Source organism: Crinia signifera, chromosome 5, assembly GCF_055691185.1.
Source record: "Crinia signifera chromosome 5, ASM5569118v1, whole genome shotgun sequence".
NCBI lineage: Eukaryota > Metazoa > Chordata > Amphibia > Anura > Myobatrachidae > Crinia > Crinia signifera.
The window spans coordinates 119997979-120008521 of record NC_139221.1 but is presented as its reverse complement, the minus strand read 5'-3'; the positions used below and the strand labels follow the sequence as shown (position 1 = coordinate 120008521).

The following is a 10543-nucleotide window of genomic DNA, read 5'->3' as shown; positions in this document are numbered from 1 at the left end:
ATGAAAATGTTAGTACTACATAAATGAACAATTGCATTCCTCACTTGTGTGCGAAGTTTTAGTCTTCTTCAGCGGCGTCATCCCTTTTTCCGTCTGGCGATCTTCAGGTGTTGAATCAGCTGGTGATCCTTTTTTGGAAAAAAAGGTAACCAATACTTAAACAACTATTCTATAATAAGCACTAATATTTCAGGTCTTTCAAATATTACTTCCTAAATGAAAATGTTAGTACTACATAAATGAACAATTGCATTCCTCACTTGTGTGTGAAGTTTTCGACTTCTTCCGCGGCGTCATCTCCTTTTCCGTCTGGCGATCTTCAGGTGTTGAATCAGCTGGTGATCCTTTTTATAAAAAAAGGTCATTACTTAAACAACTATTCTATAATAAGCACTAATATTTCAGGTCTTTCAAATATTACTTCCTAAATGAAAATGTTAGTACTACATAAATGAACAATTGCATTCCTCACTTGTGTGCGAAGTTTTAGTCTTCTTCAGCGGCGTCATCTTTTCCGCCTTTGGATCCTCAAATGTGGAATCTGTTGGTGATCATTATGTAAAAAAAAGATAACCATTATACAATTGTTATTATTGCTTATTAGGTGATTCATCGCGCCCTTCACACCGTCGTAAGGGGCTGCGCCCCCTTAACCTGTGTAGTTATTTATTGCAGGGGTTCTATGGGTGGGTGTAGCTGCTTTGGGGTTGGTGTGGGAATGGAAGTGGCAGGTTTGTGGATAATGTGGGTTGTGTAGTTGCAGGCTGTGGGTTGAGCCTTGACGGTTTTGTGGTTTGGTTAGGTCCATGGCCGCATGTGGGTGGTGTAGGGGCTGTTGATGCTTGCTGGGGGATTAAGCTGTGGGGACAGTGGCAGGAGATTAGTGGGAGAGGGTGCAGGTGTAGAGGGACTGAGGGCACTGTCCAGAGATTGGCTGTGATGGGGGGGGGATGAGGAGGGCTGTTTGTTTTGGTTGGTTATGCTGCCGGGGGACTGATGACTGGGGACAGTGGCAGGATAACTAGGGAGTGCGGTGCACCGGGTCTTGTGGTTGGGCGATAGGCTGTGGAAACATTTTAGGGAGGGCAGCTGGTGATGCTGATTGGAGACTGACGGATGGTGAGACTGTCTGGGGGTGGTGGGGTTGCAGTGCTGATGGCGATGTTGGCAGGGGAATGAGGGCGGGAGATTGCGGTGGCATGTTATTGTGGATGTTGACGCTATTGGGGGTGTGATGGGTTGGTACACTGGGCTGGAGATTAGAGGGGGTGGAGATTGAGTGCGTGGCGTCTTGTTATTGTGCTGGGTGTGTGATGGCTGTGGACACTGGTGAGAGAGTTTGTGGGGTGAGGCTGGTGGGGGACTGATAGCTGGGGACGCTGTCTGGAGAGCATGGTGGGCTGGTGATTCTAGAGTGGGACAAGGTGTGTGGACACTGGTGGGAGATTGTACTTGGGGGGGAATGCAGGTGTCTGATGGGTGGGGACACTGTGCTTGAGATGTGGGGGGGGGGCGTATTGGGGGCGGTGCGGCTGGCGATGGTGCTGGGAGACTGAGGGCTGTGGGCACTGTTGGAAGATTGTGTGGTGCGGGGACACTGTCCATAGATGAGGTGGTTTGCTGTGCTGGTGGCATTGCTGCGGATGTACACGGGTGAGAGATTGTTGTGTGGTGTTCAGTCTGGTGCCACCTGCGGGAGATGCGCAGGGTTGGGGGGCAACTGGGGACGCACCACTTAGGGGGTATGCGCTGCTTTTTTTACTGACCTGACTTGTGGTTCCTCAGGTTTACAGCTGCAGGGAGGGGGGGGGGGGGCGGGGGGAGTGGTGCAGGCAGAGGCCAATGTGTGTATTATATCTTTGGCTACTTGTGTATGTTTATGTGTGTATAAGGCTAGGTGGGGGGTGGCGGCGTTTCATGTGTGACCCGCCCAGCGTTATAGACACTCTAAAGGATGATTGACACATGTAGCCAAATATATAAGAGATAATATTTCAGCTCTTTCAAATGGTACATCCTAAATTAGCAATGGCATTCCTCACCTGTTTGTGATTTTTTTGCCTGCTTGTGTGGCGTGGTTTCCTTTGCCGTCTTCTTTTTTGCTGCATCCTTTGTAGCACCTTAAAAAAATTATGTTAGAGTTAATATATTTGTAATTGCATTACAAGGTAGTCTACACTAAATTTAATTAAATAAGTCTGTATAAAGATTAAGTTTTACTTTCATGCCCTTGAGAAATCATGTAAAGCATATTGAATGATTTTTAACAGCAAAATGCAAGTGCATGTCTATATAATTTATGTTGCAGGCCCTCTGACTCCTTAAGCTGCAAGCTTTAAGAGTCAAACATATAGACACCCTTACATATGCATAAAAACAAACACCCAAAGAAATTATACCTTGTGCACTGGTTCCAGGCCTTTCTTCTGGGACAACCTTCAAGAACTCTTCTAGCTTCTTCTCCCAATCCTTCTTCAGCTTGTGGCCACTCTGCATCTTCAGACTGGTTGCTCTTCTGCAGTCACGCCACCTCTTCTTGCAGCTTTCCTGTGTTCGGTGGAAAATCCCCTCTCCGCTGACTGCACGTGAAACTTCATCCCATGCCGTGCTTGGCAACCTGGCTTGTGAAGTCCTTTCCTGTGGATCAAACAGCTTAACAAAGTGATGTATTACCTGAGTGATGAGGGTCTCAGTTTCTTCATCTGTGAAATTGGGTCCTCTGCCGATTGCTTCTCCAGCGTCATCTTCTTTGGCACTCTGTGATGGTTGTCTCTGCTCTGATTCTTCCTGTGAAGAGAGAGAAAGTCTACCTCTTTCTTGTTGAGCCATTGGTAAATCCAATTCTTCTCTCTGTTGCGATGCCTGCTCTTCCTCTGAGGAGAGAGAAAGCCTGCTTCTTTCTTCCTGGGACATTTCTAAAAAAATAAACTTAAGGGACAAAAGCAATGTTTTAGATTATATATAGATATTTTATGTATAGATAAACATCCATGTATATATTTATACACACACATACATATTGTTTAGGAAAAATGGTACTTGTGTACTAACACGGCGCCCATAGCATTGCATACCATTTCACATGCGATGGTATGCGATGCGACGCTATTTCGTGCTATAGTATACGATGGCATACAATTTTAAAATTGTATGCCATTGTATATGGCATACAATGCCATGCGATTATAAATTATATAAGCACCCTCACGGGTGCTTAAAATGCTTAAATGCACCCCCATGCCACCACCCCAGTATAAACGGCGGTACACGTCCTACGACCTTTTCATACCCCCACTATCCACGTGGAGTTGAGAATAGAAAGTGTGGCGAGCACAGCGACACCCGCAAGGGAACGCGGATACCTTTACAGATATCCGTGTGTCCCCTCGCGGGGTCGCTGCGCTCGTAACCCTTCGGGTTCACGTTTATACTGGGTGTGGGGGGGGGGGGGGGGAGGGTTGGCATGGAGGTGCATTTAAGCACCCATTAGGGTGCTTATACAATGTATAATCACATGCCATCCCATTGCATGGCAAATAACGCCCGATATCGCGTTGCGTGTATGGCATGCGATGCGATAAAGACATCGTGAGACCCATTATCAGGGCGCCGTGCTATTACACAAGTACCGGAAAAATAAATCAATTCTCTATTATAGAATTAACATAACTGGTCTTTGCCATGTCACCCATCTGAATGGATTTTCCAGTCATGCTCACTGACAACACCTGTGTAAAAAAAATCCATCAATCAAAAGCAAGGCCTAATCCACACCAATCAGCATGAGCGACTGGTGAGTGGGGATGACTGAGGAATAAGACAGGCGTCGCCATGGATGCAAAGTCAGCCATAGTGACACCTGCATTATTTTCCAGTCATGCTCACTGACAACACCTGTGTAAAAAAAATCCATCAATCAAAAGCAAGGCCTAATCCAGACCAATCAGCATGAGCGACTGGTGAGTGGGGATGACTGAGGAATAAGACAGGCGTCGCCATGGATGCAAAGTCAGCCATAGTGACACCTGCATTATTTTCCAGTCATGCTCACTGACAACACCTGTGTAAAAAAAATCCATCAATCAAAAGCAAGGCCTAATCCACACCAATCAGCATGAGCGACTGGTGAGTGGGGATGACTGAGGAATAAGACAGGCGTCGCCATGGATGCAAAGTCAGCCATAGTGACACCTGCATTATTTTCCAGTCATGCTCACTGACAACACCTGTGTAAAAAAAATCCATCAATCAAAAGCAAGGCCTAATCCAGACCAATCAGCATGAGCGACTGGTGAGTGGGGATGACTGAGGAATAAGACAGGCGTCGCCATGGATGCAAAGTCAGCCATAGTGACACCTGCATTATTTTCCAGTCATGCTCACTGACAACACCTGTGTAAAAAAAATCCATCAATCAAAAGCAAGGCCTAATCCACACCAATCAGCATGAGCGACTGGTGAGTGGGGATGACTGAGGAATAAGACAGGCGTCGCCATGGATGCAAAGTCAGCCATAGTGACACCTGCATTATTTTCCAGTCATGCTCACTGACAACACCTGTGTAAAAAAAATCCATCAATCAAAAGCAAGGCCTAATCCAGACCAATCAGCATGAGCGACTGGTGAGTGGGGATGACTGGGGAATAAGACAGGCGTCGCCATGGATGCAAAGTCAGCCATAGTGACACCTGCATTATTTTCCAGTCATGCTCACTGACAACACCTGTGTAAAAAAAATCCATCAATCAAAAGCAAGGCCTAATCCACACCAATCAGCATGAGCGACTGGTGAGTGGGGATGACTGAGGAATAAGACAGGCGTCGCCATGGATGCAAAGTCAGCCATAGTGACACCTGCATTATTTTCCAGTCATGCTCACTGACAACACCTGTGTAAAAAAAATCCATCAATCAAAAGCAAGGCCTAATCCAGACCAATCAGCATGAGCGACTGGTGAGTGGGGATGACTGAGGAATAAGACAGGCGTCGCCATGGATGCAAAGTCAGCCATAGTGACACCTGCATTATTTTCCAGTCATGCTCACTGACAACACCTGTGTAAAAAAAATCCATCAATCAAAAGCAAGGCCTAATCCAGACCAATCAGCATGAGCGACTGGTGAGTGGGGATGACTGAGGAATAAGACAGGCGTCGCCATGGATGCAAAGTCAGCCATAGTGACACCTGCATTATTTTCCAGTCATGCTCACTGACAACACCTGTGTAAAAAAAATCCATCAATCAAAAGCAAGGCCTAATCCACACCAATCAGCATGAGCGACTGGTGAGTGGGGATGACTGAGGAATAAGACAGGCGTCGCCATGGATGCAAAGTCAGCCATAGTGACACCTGCATTATTTTCCAGTCATGCTCACTGACAACACCTGTGTAAAAAAAATCCATCAATCAAAAGCAAGGCCTAATCCAGACCAATCAGCATGAGCGACTGGTGAGTGGGGATGACTGGGGAATAAGACAGGCGTCGCCATGGATGCAAAGTCAGCCATAGTGACACCTGCATTATTTTCCAGTCATGCTCACTGACAACACCTGTGTAAAAAAAATCCATCAATCAAAAGCAAGGCCTAATCCACACCAATCAGCATGAGCGACTGGTGAGTGGGGATGACTGAGGAATAAGACAGGCGTCGCCATGGATGCAAAGTCAGCCATAGTGACACCTGCATTATTTTCCAGTCATGCTCACTGACAACACCTGTGTAAAAAAAATCCATCAATCAAAAGCAAGGCCTAATCCAGACCAATCAGCATGAGCGACTGGTGAGTGGGGATGACTGAGGAATAAGACAGGCGTCGCCATGGATGCAAAGTCAGCCATAGTGACACCTGCATTATTTTCCAGTCATGCTCACTGACAACACCTGTGTAAAAAAAATCCATCAATCAAAAGCAAGGCCTAATCCACACCAATCAGCATGAGCGACTGGTGAGTGGGGATGACTGAGGAATAAGACAGGCGTCGCCATGGATGCAAAGTCAGCCATAGTGACACCTGCATTATTTTCCAGTCATGCTCACTGACAACACCTGTGTAAAAAAAATCCATCAATCAAAAGCAAGGCCTAATCCAGACCAATCAGCATGAGCGACTGGTGAGTGGGGATGACTGAGGAATAAGACAGGCGTCGCCATGGATGCAAAGTCAGCCATAGTGACACCTGCATTATTTTCCAGTCATGCTCACTGACAACACCTGTGTAAAAAAAATCCATCAATCAAAAGCAAGGCCTAATCCACACCAATCAGCATGAGCGACTGGTGAGTGGGGATGACTGAGGAATAAGACAGGCGTCGCCATGGATGCAAAGTCAGCCATAGTGACACCTGCATTATTTTCCAGTCATGCTCACTGACAACACCTGTGTAAAAAAAATCCATCAATCAAAAGCAAGGCCTAATCCAGACCAATCAGCATGAGCGACTGGTGAGTGGGGATGACTGGGGAATAAGACAGGCGTCGCCATGGATGCAAAGTCAGCCATAGTGACACCTGCATTATTTTCCAGTCATGCTCACTGACAACACCTGTGTAAAAAAAATCCATCAATCAAAAGCAAGGCCTAATCCACACCAATCAGCATGAGCGACTGGTGAGTGGGGATGACTGAGGAATAAGACAGGCGTCGCCATGGATGCAAAGTCAGCCATAGTGACACCTGCATTATTTTCCAGTCATGCTCACTGACAACACCTGTGTAAAAAAAATCCATCAATCAAAAGCAAGGCCTAATCCAGACCAATCAGCATGAGCGACTGGTGAGTGGGGATGACTGAGGAATAAGACAGGCGTCGCCATGGATGCAAAGTCAGCCATAGTGACACCTGCATTATTTTCCAGTCATGCTCACTGACAACACCTGTGTAAAAAAAATCCATCAATCAAAAGCAAGGCCTAATCCAGACCAATCAGCATGAGCGACTGGTGAGTGGGGATGACTGAGGAATAAGACAGGCGTCGCCATGGATGCAAAGTCAGCCATAGTGACACCTGCATTATTTTCCAGTCATGCTCACTGACAACACCTGTGTAAAAAAAATCCATCAATCAAAAGCAAGGCCTAATCCACACCAATCAGCATGAGCGACTGGTGAGTGGGGATGACTGAGGAATAAGACAGGCGTCGCCATGGATGCAAAGTCAGCCATAGTGACACCTGCATTATTTTCCAGTCATGCTCACTGACAACACCTGTGTAAAAAAAATCCATCAATCAAAAGCAAGGCCTAATCCAGACCAATCAGCATGAGCGACTGGTGAGTGGGGATGACTGGGGAATAAGACAGGCGTCGCCATGGATGCAAAGTCAGCCATAGTGACACCTGCATTATTTTCCAGTCATGCTCACTGACAACACCTGTGTAAAAAAAATCCATCAATCAAAAGCAAGGCCTAATCCACACCAATCAGCATGAGCGACTGGTGAGTGGGGATGACTGAGGAATAAGACAGGCGTCGCCATGGATGCAAAGTCAGCCATAGTGACACCTGCATTATTTTCCAGTCATGCTCACTGACAACACCTGTGTCCAAAAAAATCCATCAATCAAAAGCAAGGCCTAATCCAGACCAATCAGCATGAGCGACTGGTGAGTGGGGATGACTGAGGAATAAGACAGGCGTCGCCATGGATGCAAAGTCAGCCATAGTGACACCTGCATTATTTTCCAGTCATGCTCACTGACAACACCTGTGTAAAAAAAATCCATCAATCAAAAGCAAGGCCTAATCCACACCAATCAGCATGAGCGACTGGTGAGTGGGGATGACTGAGGAATAAGACAGGCGTCGCCATGGATGCAAAGTCAGCCATAGTGACACCTGCATTATTTTCCAGTCATGCTCACTGACAACACCTGTTTTAAAGCAGGACACATTAAACAGTACATATAAAAAGTTAGGACTAAATTGAAAGACATAAAGCAAGACATTTACCTAACGGTACTATATAGTCTGTATATAAAAATTCATACTAAGTGTGTAGAGGATGCTGGGGTTAGTGTGTGAGAGTGTAATGAGGGCAGACCCGGAGATTAAGCCTGTGGTGTAGGGGAGCAGTTTGATTAAGTATGGGGGGTGCGGGTGTAAGGCGGGTCCGGGAGAATACCCTGTGGTGTTATGAGGGGGGCCGGTGGTAGGGAGGTGGGACCGGGAGAATACCCTGTGGTGTTGTGAGGGGGGGGCCGGTGGTAGGGAGGTGGGACCGGGAGAATACCCTCTGGTGGTGTGGGGGGCAGGGGGAACAGAGGTTGGTGTAATGGAGATAATTGTAAAAGGTGAAGCGGAGTGGGGGGGGGGGACTAGATACAGCACAGTGTCTATGGGTGGAGAGGAGGAGGGAGTTCTGCGCTTACAGTGAAGAAGAGAAATTCCACAGGTTCCGGTCCAATGGGTCTCCTGCTCTGCCGGTGGGTCTCCTCCTCTGCGCCTTACGGTCACTCCTTCCAGGCGTCGTCAGAACACTACTCGGCTCAGCAAAGCTCTCCTGCCGGTGATTGTAATCCAAAAGCCAATAACGAGAAGCCAGCCAAACTTACGCAGCAAGGCAGCAATCTCTAGCAAATGGCGCCTAAGCAAGGGAGGGGACAGTTTTTATTGTGTAAAAGAGCGGCAAAACATAGCTCCTCCTTCAAAATAACATTGCTATGGTTTCATTGGACAGCTTAGTGGCAACACAATACATAGAGGGCATCCTGATTTGTTCATTTAAATGATGCCTTTGGAGCGCATATCTGAATGGTGGAATATTGGCGCGAAGAAACTGTGATGTTTGTTAGTTTGTTTATGAAGTGCTGCCAGAACCATTACGTTTTAAAGTTAAAAAGGTTACACACACCTGCCAACTGCCAAATAAATCACATATGACACAGTACATGATGGGAGGCGGAGCGTCAGCGCTAGCATAGCGCAGCACACTGCCAGGCCATTATGGGACCTGTAGTACCACAATTAAAAACAGTGTCCATAAAACCTCTAACAGTGTTTTGTTGGGGTTATAAACATTAACTGCGGGTTGACTAGTTGGAGGTTTAGGGGAGTGTGGATTTAGTCGGGTATAGGGGTGCTTTGGGGTGCCGTATTTTAGGGGTACAGCTAGTGAGATGGAGGGATCCCAGGGGTGCAGACTGTGATGGGTGAGTGTGTAGCGGGTGTGTTTGCAGCGCTGCACAGTGACAGGTCATTCTGGCACTTGTAGTGCCACAGTCATGATAGGCCCCGGCAATGCGCTAGCGTAGAGCTGGGCGTCTACATGTACAAGAGATGCAGTGTGACTTTGGGGAGTGTGGATTAAGTCGGGTATAGGGGTGCTTTGGGGTGCCGTATTTTAGGGGTACAGCTAGTGAGATGGAGGGATCCCAGGGGTGCAGACTGTGATGGGTGAGTGTGTAGCGGGTGTGTTTGCAGCGCTGCACAGTGACAGGTCATTCTGGCACTTGTAGTGCCACAGTCCTGTTAGGCGCCGGCAATGCGCTAGAGTGGAGGTAGGCGACTGATTGTAGGCGGGAGGCAGTGTGACTGAATGGGGAGGTTTGGGGAGTCTGCATTTAGCCGGCAATGGGGGTGCCGTATTTTAGGGGTGCAACGAGGGAGATGGAGGGATAACAGGGGTGGAGGCCTTCCTGGGTGAGGGTTTAATGGGCGTGTGCGGCGCTGAAGAGTGGCAGGTCATTCTGACACTTGTGGTGCCACAGTGATGATAGGCGCCGGCAATGCGCTAGAGTGGAGGTAGGCGACTGAATGTAGGCGGGAGGCTGTGTGACTGTATGGGGAGGCTTGGAAAGTCTGCATTTAGGCGGCAATGGGGGTGCCGTATTTTATGGGTGCAGCGAGGGAGATGGAGGGATCCCGGGGGTGGAGCCCTTCATGGATGGGGGTGTGCGGCGCTGAGCAGTGCCAGGTCGTTGTGGCACTTGTGGTGCCAGCAGGGCCGGTGTGAGTCATGTTAGGCACCAAAGTAGGGAAGTATGCCTCTAGGGAAAGTGTGGGGGAGGTCTCACATGTTGCACAGCAGCCATCTGCATTAAGTACAAGAGGGATGCTCACGGACATGCTAGTATTTTGGAAAGTCCGACTTTAGCGCCCCACGAGATCGCGGCACCCTAGGCAGCTGCCTACTGGGCGCGGCAGTCATGATAGGCGCCGGCAATGCGCTAGAGTGGAGGTAGGCGACTGATTGTAGGCGGGAGGCAGTGTGACTGAATGGGGAGGCTTGGGGAGTCTGCATTTAGCCGGCAATGGGGGTGCCGTATTTTAGGGGTGCAACGAGGGAGATGGAGGGATAACAGGGGTGGAGGCCTTCCTGGGTGAGGGTTTAATGGGCGTGTGCGGCGCTGAAGAGTGGCAGGTCATTCTGACACTTGTGGTGCCACAGTGATGATAGGCGCCGGCAATGCGCTAGAGTGGAGGTAGGCGACTGAATGTAGGCGGGAGGCTGTGTGACTGTATGGGGAGGCTTGGAAAGTCTGCATTTAGGCGGCAATGGGGGTGCCGTATTTTATGGGTGCAGCGAGGGAGATGGA

At 48.2% G+C, this 10543-nt stretch overlaps 1 protein-coding gene across 1 annotated transcript; it reads right to left on the bottom strand.

The window, feature by feature from the left end:
* Nucleotides 1-216: 216 nt before the first annotated feature.
* On the bottom strand, nucleotides 217-9742 carry LOC146080534 (uncharacterized). Its single transcript, XM_083187939.1, has 5 exons — nucleotides 8378-9742; nucleotides 2400-2928; nucleotides 2043-2120; nucleotides 473-541; nucleotides 217-344 (listed from the first exon to the last, which is right to left on the bottom strand). The coding sequence occupies exons 2-5, from the start codon at nucleotides 2911-2913 to the stop codon at nucleotides 232-234; spliced, it is 774 nt and encodes a 257-aa protein (XP_083044065.1). The 5' UTR covers nucleotides 2914-2928; nucleotides 8378-9742; the 3' UTR covers nucleotides 217-231.
* Nucleotides 9743-10543: the final 801 nt, after the last annotated feature.

Bases quoted from the DNA above. Each gene is read 5' to 3' on its own strand.
- LOC146080534 (XM_083187939.1), bottom strand. From the start codon at position 2,913: ATGTCCCAGGAAGAAAGAAGCAGGCTTTCTCTCTCCTCAGAGGAAGAG. The intron at 2,121-2,399 runs GTATAATTTCTT...AATTTTTTTAAG, and splicing joins GCCTGGAACCAGTGCACAAG to GTGCTACAAAGGATGCAGCA. The intron at 345-472 runs GTGAGGAATGCA...TTTTATAAAAAG, and splicing joins GACTAAAACTTCGCACACAA to GATCACCAGCTGATTCAACA.